The sequence below is a fragment of the Lichenostomus cassidix genome, chromosome Z, assembly GCF_008360975.1.
Source record: "Lichenostomus cassidix isolate B80296 chromosome Z, HeHo_3.0, whole genome shotgun sequence".
Lineage (NCBI taxonomy): Eukaryota > Metazoa > Chordata > Aves > Passeriformes > Meliphagidae > Lichenostomus > Lichenostomus cassidix.
Window position 1 is genome coordinate 55,369,447 of NC_139511.1, and position 17,057 is coordinate 55,386,503.

A 17,057-nucleotide genomic window follows, 5' to 3' on the forward strand; every position below is an offset into this window, starting at 1 on the left:
TGATTTTTCCACCTATGTTTTTTTCTAGAGTTGTAAAGGCTCTACCCAGAACAAAAACGTCTATGATCCAGCACACCAACATTATTGTGGCATCACAGATTCAGGAGAATGAAACTGATGGTGATTAAATAATCCCAGTCTTCTCTTTCACCCTGCTGCTCACATAACTGTATAAAAGTACAGGTAGTCATCCCAAGAGGAATTTCTCCTTCTGGGGAGAAAGGAAAAATACGTGGTGGAAGTGGGTTAGAAAGTCTGAAGAGTCTGTTACCATACATCCCTAAGTTTGAACCTCTAATACTGGTACACATAAGTTATTAAGGAAAACAACTAGCTTATGTTTAAAATTACACAACTGCATGTCTCTTGTTCGGGGTGCTAACTAACAAAAGCCTCCAAGTTCCTAAAATCATTCCAAACAACATAATGTGAAAAATGCATGCATCTCTTCCATCAGTTCAATGTTCAGAGCATGCCACAGACAGGGATGTTTAGAGTGAGGGCATTTGTCTTCCCAAGGCATTGTTCCCTGTGATACAGCCTGGGGACAGATGAACTGCCGTGACAATTGGCAGTGGTGAATGAATTTTATGTTCTCCTTTGCTTTATGTGTGTGGCTTTTGCTTTATCTGTTTACAACCACTGCTGCAACACTAGCAGACTGCTCCAACATTTTAAAGAGCATAAGGTACAGCTGCTCTAGGGAAGTGCTACTGAAGGTGCCCTGGTCTGTGTGGATACCCTGTTCCAGGCACACAAATTTGTGTACAAGTCTTGGTGTATGACCTCTCCTCATGCTTCAACAAGCCCAGTCCAGGCAGGACAGGATTCTGACCTCTCTGTCACTCGCTTCCTCACTCTTAATTCCAAATGAGGATTGAAAAAGCTGCACTACTTATGGACAGGAGTATTTTTAAGACCTGTAGTTACCATTCTTCCTCTTTTGAATGTGTCTACACTGTTTATAAGCCATCACAGTGGGATCAATGGCCCTGTTGGGGTATGGAAGTCTGCAGGTTCTTACTCCCACCCTGGAGGGCTGAGGGGTCTGACAACTTCAGCTATGACAGCAGCACATCAAGGATGCAACATGTCAAGGAGCAGTACTGGTTAAAAAACGAGACTGTTCTATGTAGTCACATTGCAACTTTCAAATGATGATACATTATCCTATGATGCAACTTACCAACCACTTAAAATGGTTGCTTAAACTATTTAAGGACAAGAACAATAAAACTGCAATGATTGATAAAATTTTAAAAAACCTATTTATGTTGCCCTAAGTCTCTGGATTTCTTCTGAAGGAAGCAAATCCTAGTCATAACTGTCCATGGTACGAAGTTATTTTCAAAATATTTTTTTGAAATTTGAAAAAATAAAATGTTTCCAAGTCATAGTTTAATGTTATATACAGAAGAGAATATTCCATCCCTAAAAATGTAACTTTTACAATTGCAACATATCCATAAACAATAAAAGGAAAAGTCACATAAAAATGAAGTATAGAAACTACCCAATGAAATTTACTAAAATTTCCTCCTTACAGATCCATACGTCAGAAAGTGAGTGGAAAACATGCAGCAGGTATTTTAATATTTCAGGAATATCTTAGTAAGTTAGGAATCACAAGATTTTACTGCATTATTTTATATGCATTCCATATTGAAAAGCACCACACAGTTGCAAAATGTCTTATTCAAGCAGCACATTAGAACATTGGATCAAATCTGTCTTGTTGAGAAATTCCTTAGCTGCTGGCTGGGGTTAAACCATGACAGTATCTTAAGATGCAACTCTGCTGATTAAAGTCTTAATTAAAAAAACTCATGTAAACAAACACTAAAACCAGAATGTCAGAAGTGGTCCTACTACTAAGAAAAATAGCAGAAGAATGAATTTGAAAGCAGTATCTTATCCTGAAAGGGGTATCTTGAGTTTAATTGTGAAGAGACTGGTGTTATGTGGATGAGAAAATTAAAAAAAAAAATAATGCAAGCATTATTTCTCTTTTCAGAGGGGATTCTTTTTCTTAATTAAGAAAATCTATATCTTAATTAAGAAAATCTATCTATATTCATGAAATATTTACAAATGCTAATTATTTGATGTGCAGAGAGTAACTTCCAATAGGCTAATTTTTCAAACTTCCTTTAGCAGTGTGGATACACCTGCTAGAGCTGCACCATCTAGCTTTCTAATATTGCATAGGATATATGAAATTATAGAATCATAGAATGATTTCAGTTGGAAGAGACTTTTAAAGGTCATTTAGTTCAATCCCTGTGCAGTGAGCAGGGACATCTTCAGCTTGGTCAGGTATGTCTCAGTGGGAAAGAAAACTATCCTGTCATTTCATCAGAAAACTGAAGGAAAAAAGGTTAATAAAAATGCTATTTTACCACAATTTTCAAGTTAGAATTGTTCCTAAGAGCTAAAGGGAAGACTAAGCTACCCTAAGACCATGGTTTTCACACTGCGCTCTGTAGACTTCTCTGTTAATTCAAAGAAGCCTGTGAAAAGTAACCAACACAAACAAGCCTAGTTATCAGTGTGCACTGCAGATAGTTTGCATTCTCATAAGAAAATGTGTTAAGGATGCACAAATAAAACAACTGGACATCAGGACTTTTATCTGTTCTTTCCACCATCTGTCAGAAGAATTGTGTTTTTCAGACTGGTGCAAATGCACATTTACAACTATTCAGTGACTACTTACATATTTGTATATACTTATATATTTATAATAGTTAATAATTTATAATATTTACAATAATTTTTATTTATACTCTATTTTATATATACTTATATATCCTTTGTGTATTTATTTACAACAGCTATTGATCCCATCTATCCCAACAACTTCCCCCTCAACAGCCTGTAGCATATTCTGATGATACTTGATACCAACTATTTATTTAAATTTCGTCATTTAAAGATCATAACTCATCACTGCATTTCCAGTCTACACCACTGTTTCCAAAATTCTGCAAAACAAACGAGACCCTTATAATTAAGACACTATTAAAAACAAACAAACAAACTTCTCAAGTTAGAAGTGTTTCTAGCTGCCTGCCTAGCTAGAAAACTAGAACAAGCAATAAGAAAGGTCAATAAAAAAGTGAGAAGGAACAAGTTATCTGAAATCACAGAATCACAGAATCACAGAATCATAGAATTATTTCCATTGGAAAAACCTCTGAAGTCATTTAGCCCTTTAACCTACCTGAGCCCACCACCATGTTGCTAAGTACCACGTCTTTTAACTATCCCTAGGGATGGTGAAAAGACCACTTCCCTGAGCAGCCTATTCCAATGCTTGACAACCCATCTGGTGAAGAAATTTCTCCCAATATTGAATCTAAACCACTGAGAAATGTCTCTGTTGAATTCTCCCTCCAAATATAATTTCAGTTAGTGAATAAATTTAAGTCCAACACAGTGCCAGTAGCAAGCAACCGATTTTAAACATAAAAGCCTAAATTTGCAGTGTCTTTTCTCTTTGTAATGGTTAGAACAGTTAACCAAATCAACTTACCATACAGGTACGTGAGTTTTCTCCAATGAATGAATCTCTTAGCACCTGAGTAAGTTTACTTGCTCTGAAGGGTGTATGAGGTTTATTTCGGCCTAAGGCTCTAATGCACTCCTGAAAGAACAAAGAGGATCTTTATAATGGGTTAAATAAACATAATAAAAATGCAACTCAGAATCAGAAAATATATGCCTTATATTTGATGCTCTCCCCTAAAATATCACTGAAATTTACTAAAGCTTGGATTCAATAAGCATTAGGCTTCTACCTCTCATTAAGATCAGTAGAGGGGAAGGAATTTAAAAAGGATTAGAAGCCTAAAAACAGTCTCAGTGTCATCCAAAATGTTTACATTTTTTGTATCCAACAACAAAACTAAACAGTGTTGATGTTAAATGTTCAGGCTAACAATTATGCCTGATTACCAGCTACAAAAGTTTGAATGACCTACAACCTCTGTCAGCTGCTGCAGCAGTATGGACATGGACACGGATTAACTGCATCAGTTAAAAGCAGTGGCCTTGATTCTGACATTAAAACTGTCAGAATCATTACCACTATGCTTTCTTGTTACAGCTTAGAAGGAATCAAACTTTCTGAAAGCTTCCACAGGTCACAAACCTAGCAGGCTCTCTATTGATGTACGGCGTGTTATTGATGTACTGCATGTTAGAAGACACTTGAAAACAGTAAATCATTCCCTTTTTTAAAATACCTTTATGTGAAAAAACAGGGATAAGATCTTCGCTTCCATTCACAGAGGCATGGGGCTACACTAATATTTGCCATTGATTGGGTTCCAGCAAGCAATACCATACAGATGTAATTATGAAATTACTATAGAAGTTATAGCAGCAACTAAGCACAATAGTGCAAACCAAGATACTATTAATCTAACCATCACTTCTGTCCACTCAATGCTCCAACATCATCTAATAAATTACTTCTTATGCAAAGAAATTTTAATTTTAAATTTTTGCATTGTTGTCATCATAATATTTTGACTGTTAATTCCAGATTCTGCCTTTCCCTTAACAGACATTTCTGCAGATGCAAGACCTCCTTGGTGCACTTCTAACATATCAGGTAACACACAGAAATTCTACAACCAACCATACTACAAATGTTCTTCAAATTAGAGTTTGTTTTTAGCTGCACTAATGGGTGGAATAGCCTTTGCATTAAATGAATAATTCTACAGAAGTTCTACTAATCCTCTCCTCCAGCTGCAGGCACGTACTATGCTCAATTACTGATATGGCAATCAGCAAGTTTAATTAAGATATTTTAAATTACTACAACAGTTTGCTATTACAAATTAGTTTGCTTTCTCGTGAAAAATTAGAATTGGGTTATCTCCTTATTAGTAAAAGATTATAGAAGGACACCACAAGCTTCTAAATTAACTAAGTTTTAAACTGCTTTTGGTTTTCATTACAGCTCTGAAAACCAGGTAACAAAATTACACTACTTCCATGTAGAGACATTACAGAAACAACTTCCTGTGCTAAAATCCTGAACAGGTTAAGACATGACTGATAGCCAAATGGAAAGAGCAAATCCTGGATTAGCGACAAAGACCACTTGTCAGAACATACTAGTTTAACTGGAACTTGAAAATAACTTCATGGCTCCTGAACACCAATGGAAAAGGCTGTGTAATAATTTTGGGGATAGATGCATAGTGGAAAACATATCATTGAGAAACTTCTAGCTTTTTGTACCACGTTTTACACCTCTGCAAGACCTCCATTTATTTTTATTTCCTCCTTCCCCATATAATTTGGATGAAAATCACTAGTACAGCAGCAGCAGAACCTTTTGCTATAATTAAAAACACAATCTGTACAAAATTGAACCATAGATGTTGTTTGAGCACTATCCAGTACAAAATAAATAAACTAGGAAAAACAAAACCAAACCCAAACCCCCAAACCAAAACAGCTTTATTCAATTACATTTGGAAATTAGTAGTAGCATCAATCCAATGTTCCCTGCATTGCTTACTTTGATACTGAAACAGAACAGGCCAGTTTTGGAACTGCTGCTTCTAATTTTTCAACATCCTAAACAATTTTGTAATGACACATTATATATTACAATTCTGTGGTGTGTGTTTAGTCAGATGCCAGTCCTTTCCCAAGTTTATACTGGGAATAAAAAAGTAACCACAGTGATTTTGGGGTTCAGATTCTTTATCTTAAACCAGTGTTCATGCCGAGAGTAGTAAACCTAAGCAAAACTAACCAAAAACAGAGGCATTCAAAACTACTGTTTCTCCAATTTGACATCATAAAATTACTTTCACTATTTAGACTGAAAGTCTTTCAAACACTAAAAAACATACAAACAAAAAAGACATATGAGTATTTAAGTAGTATTTCTTAGCTCTGTTTATATGTTCTGGATTGATGTATGAAAATATGTGAAGCAACTATATCAGACAATTTGCTATGAAGAGCAGTTGTCAAAAATGGATTTCAACTTTCAAGGTTTATTTTAATGATTTGCTATTTTTTTCTGGACATGTTGCTGTTGTTTTGCTTTAGTTAATATATTAACAGCAGTAAATATGTTATCAATGTAGTTTTATTTTTTATTAAAAAAAATAAATAATGAGATCAATAAGAATATTTCCTGTTAATATTTCATATCTTGAGTACCGAAATAAGTCACTTGCCTTCCAATTTAGATATGTATCAGAAATGTCTGCAAATTCAGCCACTGGGGACTTTTTGTGAAGTTGGATTTTTGAGGTTTGCTTGTTTGCTTGTTTGTTTGGGGGTTTTGTTTTGTATTTCAGATGGTTGGTTTTGGTGGGGTGTTTTTATTTTTTTTTTACAAAAAAACTACGTGTAAGTTGATAGCACAATGGTTCTGCATTGTTTCTACTTGGGACTTGGTAAGTGCTCCCTCAGGCATTTAGAGGAAAGATCAATACACTGTTTTACCTGTCATATCAGTAGACAATCTAGACAAGCAAAGGCTGCAAAAACACTAATTTTACTTGTCACTGCTATTATATGTAGGCTTCCACCTACTCAAAGGCAATAGAAACATATCAGTTACCTTGAGTGCTAAAAGGCTCTTGTTAATTTCTGCACCTTCCAGTCGTGTCTGCCTATCTGCACTCGAAGTATCTGCTCCTCTTTCATTGCCAGCCAAATCAATCAGAGAAAATTTACCATGCAATTTCCCTTTCCTTCTGAGAATAATCTGAAACACTGCATGGCTTCGAGATGAGTGTGCATTTGCAGATGTCTGGCCAGATGTCCTTTAAACAAGAGAAGAGCAGGGAAAGACATTAACAGGTAGAGAAACATACACGTTAAACACCAACCTCACAATGATAGGTTTTTCAAGGCAGGTTCCTTCATTTTCTTGCATGTTGACAGCACATCTAACACTCTTGTGGACACTAGACTAGATGCCTAATCATTGGATACACATAGTACAATTATGACTCTTTTTCTATCTCTTTGAACAGAAGTGGAAGATTAGTAACATTCTGCCTCCCTTTTAAAATCAGATCTTCATATATTTCAGATTATCAGAAAGCTTACACAAAAAATGCTGATGGCACTTTTATCTGATCATGCAACAGTCTATGCTCAAGGCTAATTTTAAAAACAAGCTGAAGTCTTAAAAAAAAATTATGCTTAACCTCTGTCAGTATGCATCAAAGCCTTTTAGGGATGAAGAGCCTGGCAGCATTCCAGTTTTTAAATGATGTGGATTTAAGTCAGCAAGCTGCTTACATAATGCATGCAATTCACATCCTCTTGAAAAATAAGTTATTTCTCTCTAGGAGACAGAGAATCTCTAAATGTCTCTATTTAAAATGTAGGTAGATTCCTTATTTGTAGATAACATCACCAAAAAATCCACTGCATATTAAAAGACATTGCTACAAAGATACCCCCAAAAAATCTGGCTCTGATTTTTTAACGCACAATGACAAACTGGTGTAAGCTATGGAAGATACCTGCAGCTGTTGCCTACTTCAATAAGTTTAAGAACATCTTCAACACATTTGACTTCTCGCTCCTGTAATCCCACCACCTGCACTTGCTGTTTACCATCTTCTAACACTCTTAATTTTGTCTTCCTGTTCAACAAGTCAAAAACCTTAGGAAAGGAGGAAAACAGAATAGTTAAACAGGAGCTTTAAAAAAAAAAAAAATCCTGTTTTGAATTCCATATCAAATAACGCAAAACATTCCATAGAAAAACATGATTGGAAGGGAAGGGTAAAGAATTCTTTGAAATACAGCCTTTAATACAAAGAGGAAAAAAATCTTTGATGTGACAAGCTCAAAATTTTGTTTGTGTATGAGAAATTCCATCTTTCTCAGAGAAGGACCAGGTACTTACCTTACCACTGTAGATCTCAAAAAATGTTGCATATACTTGAAGTTCTAACTTCTTATAGTTTGGCTTCTTTAGCATTAAGAACACATCTCGAGCTGTGAATACATTTCCAGAATAAAACGAAATCTCATCATGTGTTTTCATTTAGCGAAGATTCATTCATGTGTAACAATCTATTTTGCAGCATCTCACATTTTGCAAGAATAACAGATAGGGTCAGTCAACCAAGTCTAAAACAATGCAGTCTAAACTGCCACATTATACTGGAAGATGCAGAGACACTAAAATTATAAACTTAAATCATCTGTGATTGCATTTTTCTAAGTAATCTATATTTACCTTACTGTGTGAAAGATACACATCTAGGAACAACTTTTGATGTTACCTAAGTTCCACTGCAATGCAAAAGTATGTAAACTGTTATGCTTCTATGACAAAGTGCAGAAAATTTATTGATCTCAACTGATCTGTGAAAACCCAACTGATCAATGAAGTCTCACCTGCAAGTGCATATATGCCTTTAGAACAATCTTGGTTCTTTCCCGAAAAGTCACCACCCATAGTCTAAAGTTAGAAAAAAGAAAAAAAAAGGAAAAAAAAAGAAAAAAATCACAGAACTGTAGTTTACATATTTCTTATTCATTAGAACTCATCTAAGTGTGTCATATGTAAAAAAATAGTATTGCCTACTTGTAGAAGAACTACTTACATGGGTTTTTCCACTGCCTGTTTGTCCATATGCAAAACAAGTGGCCATTCCCCTTTCAAATATGGTCTCCACTAATGGTCGAGCTGTAAACCTTAAATGCAAAAAAACCCATACTTAAGAAATTGGAGTACTTTAACATGCCACTACCACAAGGAAAATTAAAATTAAGGCCAGAAGTAATAAAATTGGTCCTGTACTTTGAGAGGCCAAAGGACATTTACACATTAATTTCTGAAGGAGACTACGAGCTCTAAGGTATTAAAATTTTCCAAACCATCAATCAAAAGCTTCAAGGTCTCTCCCATTCGTTTAACAACAACATTATCCTCCTTTAAACCCTAAGAGAAAAGACTTCCTTGTTTTAATGATCCAACACCCCACAGTTTACTACCCAGTCTGGAGCTCCCTAAAATGCCAGATATGATACTGAAGTAGGACAGTGTAGCAGATAGTTTTGCCAATACTAAAATGCTGCTGTAGGTTTTTTTTTCTCCCCAAATCAACTTCCAAGATTAAATTTGAAAGTGGCCAAAAAAACACTGCACATCTCAATTTTTGAGAACATATATACATTAAGAAAAGGCTCAAGAAAATGGATACCCAAGCTCTTAAGAATGAAAAAATCTAGTTATCCCTGAGGTACTATTTGCTGTATAAAAAATATTATCTGCAGTATCATTTCTTGTTTTAGAGAATTAACTTTTACTTTAAGAAACACAGAGTTATGGTTCCTACTTTAGCTGCTTATCAATATTAGTTCATTGTAAACTCCAAAAGCAAAGGGTAAACTAATGGAGTTGCATACGAAGATGAGTCTCTCTGAAAAAGTGTGTCTTTCTAGACTTTTTCCAGTATTTTACACATAAATTACCTGCAAGTGACCAATAAGGGATAAAACTGATTACAGAAACACTGAGATATTACAACCTTCTTTCATTCCAATTTTAAACACAAGATCACTTACAAATATAATATGTGCAAGACTGAACCATTAAGCAGCAGCCCAGGGTTATGTAAGGAATCTACATCTAGACGAATAATGAATTTTCACCAAGAATACACCAGATGATTCTTGAACAGCCTCTTTCTTTCTTTCTTTCTTTCTTTCTTTCTTTGCATCTTCTAAGTATATACCTCCTGTCTTCTCAAGAGGCTATTCCTATATTTTGATGTTCGCTCTTTCTATATATAAAACTTAAAAATTCACAGTCTATCCAGCTTAGAAGCACACTCCATTAGTTCTGTCTGATTGAATTTGAAACTATTTATATTGCTGATTTATTAAAAAGGGACTATATGTATCTATTTTAAAGTAAGACCAAATACAAACATATCTAAAAAGTAAAGGATTAAACAACTCCAAATGATACTATGTCAAAAGAGTCCAACTTTACTTTTACTTAAACTTTTATTTACAATGAGTCTTTCAGAAATGTAAACTGGTTCTCCTTTAAAAATCATAAGGCATACCCATGCCAAGTAGTGAGTGTTTTTTAATATTAACAAAAACTTGCAAATCAGTGCTGTGGTTCAGGATAAAAAATACTTTAAATACAGGTTAAGCAAAATAATAAGAATAGTAATAGCGGTAATAATAATGGTAGCAGTAATAATGGTGGTAGTAGTATTAGCAGTAATAATAATAGAGTTGTACTTTTCTACCTTGGACTAAACAATGTACTTTCAGTTTAGACATACAGTAATTTTGGCATATTGGAGAGAACTGGAGCATCTTGACATAATATTTTTTCCCTCACTACGACCCTGAGGCTCTGATGAGAGGACATACCTATCTTGCTCCTACTTATGTTATTACAGGGACCTTAAAGCAGATTGCCCTTCAACCAATGATCATTATTTTATCATATAAGGGAGAATGAGAAAGACTAGAGATTTATCGTTTCAGTATGAATACAATAATCTTAAAATATATTCCTGTATTGCCATTAATGTATTACATAACTAATAAAATCTCTGAAAAACTCAGTACAAAAACACAACATCTTATACCAAAACCAACCCTTACATTTAAACACTATGTTAACACAGATAAATAAAAGGAAGGAAGGAGATTAGAAAAATGGATTGTCAAGCAGGAGAATTATTTCATGCATCATCAGCTTGCTGGCACTCCCACAGTTCTTCAGTATCAAGGAAAGGAAAGATGCTACCTGCAGACAACCAGCAGAGACAGAAATCTCCAAGGACACAGCTTTGCTGTTCAGAACTCTTTTGTTAGTGTTATAAGATTTTGCTTTTTCCCCCTTCTCTAGTTATAACACGCATAAGACAGAAGTTTTTCTTTTCACAACCTTTTAAGCATTCTTTTACTATGATTTTTTTGTTATCCATTATCAATCAGGTCATGATCCTAGCTTTCATTTCCTAATTGTGGATTAAAAACAAGAATTAAGATATTTCTCTGTCAATTCGCTTTAAAGCTATGGGAAGCACTTCCCAAGCATAAGAAAAATTATCTTCACCGATTTCCTCTTTAGTACCAATATTCCCTGCAAAAAGCTTCACAGTATTTACACTGCATACCAAGATTCTGACCAGGATTATATCATGGTGTCTAACCTTGCCCATTACTGTATGTACTCTGTTTAGGTACTTGTTCAAGGCAAATAGCTACTTCTAAATATGCCTTTAAAAGTCCTATGTGAATTACTCTGTACCAACAGTGGAAGTGAAACAGAAGAGCAAAGAAGAAAATAGAGATCCAAATACCTTGGGCCTGAAACTGGTATGTGTCTTTATTGCTGTTGGTTTTTAAATTAGAAAGATTTGTCATTTTCAGCAAGATAACTTAGCTCCATACACTTCCACATTACGTCAGCCAGATTGTTTCCTGAAGATAACCTAGCTCAGATATCTTGGCAATTCTACAATATAAACTCTCTCATAATTTTTTTGCCCTCTGCTGATTTATCACCATCTCTTAATTATCCTGTATTCACACTGCAAGTTTCGTGCTATCACTCTCCTTTTCCTCCAGGTTTCCTGATAACCACAAGCCATGTGCCAGGTTTCTCAGGTGCTGCACACACACTAATAATAAGACAATAACCTGGAAGCAAGTGGAGAACTCATTGCGTGGCTCAAGTAACCAGTAGCTGAGGAGGCAGGCAATACTTGCTAGAGACTGGAAAGCAGCAGGGCTTGGAGGAGGACTGGGAGCAACATTGAGGTCAACAGAGGTGGAGATGACATTGCAGGCGAAGAATTAGGGATAAAGAGTTAAAACAAAAGTAAACAGGTAAAAGAATGGAGGTAGCAATATACCATCTGGTAACACAGCGAATCGGAATAAAGTCTATGACCAAGGTAGGTGCAACAGTTATTAGCATGGAAAAAAACATGAGAAAAAAGATTCACCAAAAAAAAGCATATACACATACCTGTAAACCATTTCATTAGGAGCCGTGTCATCAAAGGCATAATCAAAACGAAAAGTTTGGTTTTCTAGGTACCTTGTTAAATCCACCTTTTGTTTTGGTTCATGTACCATCACAACATCTTTACTAGGAATTGTTATTACATCAAGGTCTTTCATTAAAGTTTCTATAAAATAAGTGAAATATATATTTAACTAACAACACATCATTATTTTTTACATTTTCCCATTGTTTACACTCCTACAACATCTCAGATAACACAGCTCCTCCAATTAACAACACTGCAATGAATTTGGGCTTCTGATGCCTAGATAGTAATCTGCTAAGCAAGAGATTTCATTTTGGAAGTCTAGTTGTGCTATCCTACCAATTGATAGAAATTCAACAGAGGAACCAAGCTGTTTAGTAAAACTATGATCATTAATTACAGCACTATCATTTTAACTTCTTATGTCTTCTGTAACACTTTTCATGGATTTCAGGTCTTTTTCCTCAGCAATCATACAGTCTTCTATAGCCTACAAACATATCCCTTGAGTTTTTATAAATACCTTCTTTAGTGGAGAAACTAGATGCTAGTCCTATCCTGTGTAGACTATAACCCTTGAAACCACAGAGAAATTAACATCCTTATGATAATATGTTTTACTTTAAAATTTTGTACTTTCTTTAAATCCTTAAAAATACAGTCATATGTACACAGGTTTCAAAAAGAAAAATTTTGCTTTCATTCCTCACAGACACTTTCATTTGTGTGCTCCTCCTGGAATCTACAGTGCATATCTTTAATAAATAATTGAAGTAAAATCCTTTCTAAAGATTACATTGTAAGCTGAAAAAGCTGAAAATTATAATGATCCTTCTGTGACTTCAAAAGTGAGATCCCAGATTATAATTACTATACAGCATTGTAATTTACTGCTAATTGTTGTATGGTATATGAGTCAGCAAAACAGAAAACTTGGTGATCCATAATATGCACAAAAATAAAGATCCTTTGTGTGTACAGTCAGTATTCATTAATGTGTCCTACTTGCATTTCTATATAAAATCTCTTAAGGCATGCAGTTTGAGAATTTGATGTGACTTTATACAACCAAATAGAAACCTTTTCATGAGTTAACATCCTGATCAAACAGTACAATGGTTACCATTGTATTACATTACACACCAACAGAAACATACATTCCAATCACTGTAAAATCAGTTTTTCAACTGCACTGCAATAAAATAAAATGCAATTATTCTACAATAATCACAGAGAAAAAGTAAGGAACAGTGACAAAAAGAAATGTATGATGGACAATCCTTTGCAGCAAAAACTTTTTAGTTCAACCAGTCAGAAGAGGATTTTTCTTAAAAAATTGTTTGGAATAAAACATTTACCTCCTCCAATCTATTTGGTAAGAAAACCTGCATTCCTTGCTGATGAAAATTAGGAATAGTTTCTCTGAAACCCACCAAACATTTCACAATTACAAATACATGTCACTGAACTAAAATCTTAAAGTGTCACTCCGAACAACTACTTCCTGTGAAGTCAATCCACAGAACAACTGGTGCCAAGAATACCTAATCTTTTTTATGATAATTCTATATTTGTGACATGACAAAACAAATAAATTTCACTGTTTTCTCTTCACAGGGTTACAGTCTAGTATCTTTAATTCTTTTATACTTTTCTATGATTTTATGAGAAACACTGTTTCTTATGAACGGAGCATTTTCAGGGGTTTGTGTCATGTGAGTACTGGATTATCATCCACTGCATAGATTATTTAGTTAACACTTCTTTTACTACAGTTTATTTTTAAAAATGCGTAACGGTTTTAGTACCAAGCTCATTTTTACTTTGACATTTATCTTTCTACAAACACCTTTGATCTACTTTTTTAATAGGTCCCAACCACTAACACCTAAGATATGCAACTTTCACAACATTGAATCCTACTTCTGAATCCAAATTCACATCCCATAACAACTTGTTTTCATTTACTGCAATTTCACTTTGTCCACCTTCATCACAGGTAGAACGTGGCACTTGCCCCAACAGTAAAAGTAAAAATGAAAAAACAAATAAAAATAGAAGCAGCAATGTGATGAGGAAAAATAAGACAAATCCTAACTATGTACTGGTATCAACATGTGTATGGGAAAGGGAAAACATTTCTCCCATTTCACTCTGGATATGCTTCAGGTAATTCTAAATATGTAGTTCTGACAGTACAAAAACAATTAATAGCATCCCATGTTGCTTTAGCATCAGAGTGATGCTCTTTTGAGTACTTCAGCTAAAAGGAATATATGAGAAAAAGAGGGGAAGAAACATCTGGCAGCACTGGATTCGGACAGGCTGCAACCCAGTAGCATTTGTTTTCCTAAATTCCCACTGGAAGTAGAGAACTTCCTAGGAAGATGGAGATTTAAGTGGAGTTGAAAGCTGAACAGTTTTTGTTGTTTGGTTTTGTTTGGCTTTTTTTGAATACGGACTCCAGTCTGATGAGCAGGCAATAAGAAAAATAGTTGTAACATTCATCATATTAAAAAAAAAAAGTCGTTAGAGAGTTTTTTCAGCACCCAGGAGTTTTTCAGTGGCATTTGATACTCCTTAGGGTTATTTGGCCAGTCCTGAGCAGCAAGTCCAGGGCATACAAGTCTTCTGTTTGTCTGTAATCCACTAGCCCTGTGAGGATGTCTTGGACATCTTTAGGCACCTACCATGTCATAAGACACTTCCTTGATGTCTGCTTCAAGACCACTTGAAAGTATAAAAATGTATGTACAAAAGCATGTATGAAAGTTTTGTCTGTGTAACTCTCTGCTCAGATCACTGGAAGGATATTTTGAAGTAACAGTCACCTAAACATAATGTAAGAATACTGAAGAAATTACAGTAGAATTAATTTCCAGATGAACTAAATAAGTCCTAGATGGCCTTGGGAAGAAACTATACTCTCCCTGTGCCTCAGCTCCTAATATATGAAACTGTGCCAGTTAAAATACTTTTGTCCCTATCTCCACTCATGTTATAAAGAGTCTTTTCATTTTCTAGGTCCCTCACACACATTGTCTAATGTAAGAGTTTCACCTTTGATCAGTATTTCTAGAGTTGTTTAACACAAATGCTGCTACTATCAGAAGCAGCCCTTCAGATAAATAAATGAAAAAATATCAGAAGCAGCCCTTCAGATAAATAAATGAAAAAAATCTTCAATGATCATACCTTTTTTATTGAGGGGTCGTTTTCGTACACAAACACAAATCCTATGCTCATCAATCTGCAAAGGAAATTTTTTCCGTGAATTATACCCCAATTGCAAATACAAAATACTTTACTTCACTTCTCTTTTTGAATTAAATAACTAATCATATAAAAAAATGAGAAATTTCCAAGACAGTGAGGCATCTGAACACGTAAAAGCCCCTTGTGTCTACATAGTAGCCAAGAACCCAAAAGGGAGAACCACACATTAACAAAACTGCCTGCAGACAGTGATCTAATCCTACAGAGCAACAGATACTATGGGACTATTGCAAGCAAATCCAGCTTTAATAGCTGGATAGTAGATATGCGATTGACAGAAATTGTTACATTCTCTGATTTCCATAGAATTTGACAGTCTTCATCATTTAAGGATTCAGCTCCCTTGACTTGTCTGCAAACCAAAAGCCCACATCACCTTCAAAGATCAAATACTAATCATTATGCTAAAAAGGGTTTTTCAAATAAGTTTCATGGCTTTGTGTGGTATCCCCTAGCACGCCAGGAAAATTTACCATACAAAGGCTGAGTGACTACTTAATACATATTGGCATTATTTAATAGTAAAAAGGTATTTAAATAGGACTAGGACTTCCAAAATCTACACATTTAAATATCAAAAAATTACTGAAAAAATAAACCCATGTTATACTGAATACTAATGTATATTAAAATATCTATTTTTCACATCTACAGAGAGAAGTAGACATTGAAAAAAAAAAATGAAAACGAACAGCAAACCACAGAAGGATAACACATTTTGATGTTGCTGGCACACTTACAGGATCTGCAGTTGTCAGTGGTCTATAATCCAGACTTCCCCTGAAATCTCTTATCATACACATAATTTCATAATTTGGATTTGTAGCATCAACATCCTAGGGAAAAGTAAGCAAAAAAATTTTTACTATACTTTTTGTTCCCAGAAAAGGCCTAAATTCATTATCTATAAGAAAAGTGCACATTAATTGAAATCCTTTCTTTTTCTGCAAAACACCAGAAATGCCTCTTGCAAGTTTCTGTTAGTTTAATGGCTTTTTCCACTCTCATGTAGCTGATTTCCTGACCATAAAGGAACCAATTATATGCTTCCAAAGTCATCCTTTTGGTTGGCATAGAATAGAAAATACTTTCAACTGAGGATTCATTAATAGTCTACTCAAGAAAGATAAATTACTCCCTCCTTTGCCAGAACCTTCACACTATGTAAGAAACATATATATAATCAACACTTCTTAATCTGAGATACGGCACTCTGACAGATGCGCAGATACTCCACAGGTGCAGCACACACCACAGAGGACAGTGCAGAACCCCCAGGTGCTCTAAACAATCCTGCTGGATAAAAGTCAGTTAAAGGAGCTAGGTCCTACTATTAGTCTTGTGTTAATTTGTATAGATATTTGGATGCATTGCAAACTCTTCTAAGGCTTCCAGACCCCCAGCAAAGCAGAAGCAATCCCAATGATACACAGTAGGCTTCATCCAGGCTGTGACAGTTTTGGCTGGGATAAAGTTAATTTTCTCCATAGAAGAATGTGGTATACAGCTCTGTTTTGGATTTGTGCTGGAAACAGGGTTGAATAATACATGGATGTTTTAGCTATTCCTGAACACCACTTACACAGCAAAGTCCTTTTTCGGTCTTCACTCCACCCCACCAGCAAGGCAGCCAACAGAGCTGGGACAGCTGATCCCATGACACAGGCTCAGAAGACAAACCATCCTTAAACCTGGAGCGACCAGTACCAGACTGAATGGACATGTAAGAGGCCATGCATGGAG

At 35.1% G+C, this 17,057-nt stretch overlaps 1 protein-coding gene across 1 annotated transcript in view; it reads right to left on the minus strand.

Annotated features, from left to right (window-relative positions):
• Nucleotides 1-17,057, minus strand: part of KIF2A (kinesin family member 2A) — a 55,482-nt gene that overhangs the window by 11,107 nt on the left and 27,318 nt on the right. The window contains exons 7-15 of the mRNA XM_085043316.1: nucleotides 16,055-16,150; nucleotides 15,234-15,288; nucleotides 12,014-12,176; nucleotides 8,613-8,703; nucleotides 8,404-8,467; nucleotides 7,907-7,998; nucleotides 7,518-7,660; nucleotides 6,602-6,806; nucleotides 3,536-3,646 (exon numbers count right to left, since the gene is read on the minus strand). Coding sequence (XP_084899442.1) covers nucleotides 3,536-3,646; nucleotides 6,602-6,806; nucleotides 7,518-7,660; nucleotides 7,907-7,998; nucleotides 8,404-8,467; nucleotides 8,613-8,703; nucleotides 12,014-12,176; nucleotides 15,234-15,288; nucleotides 16,055-16,150 — 1,020 coding nt within the window. The remainder of the gene's footprint in view (nucleotides 1-3,535; nucleotides 3,647-6,601; nucleotides 6,807-7,517; nucleotides 7,661-7,906; nucleotides 7,999-8,403; nucleotides 8,468-8,612; nucleotides 8,704-12,013; nucleotides 12,177-15,233; nucleotides 15,289-16,054; nucleotides 16,151-17,057) is intronic.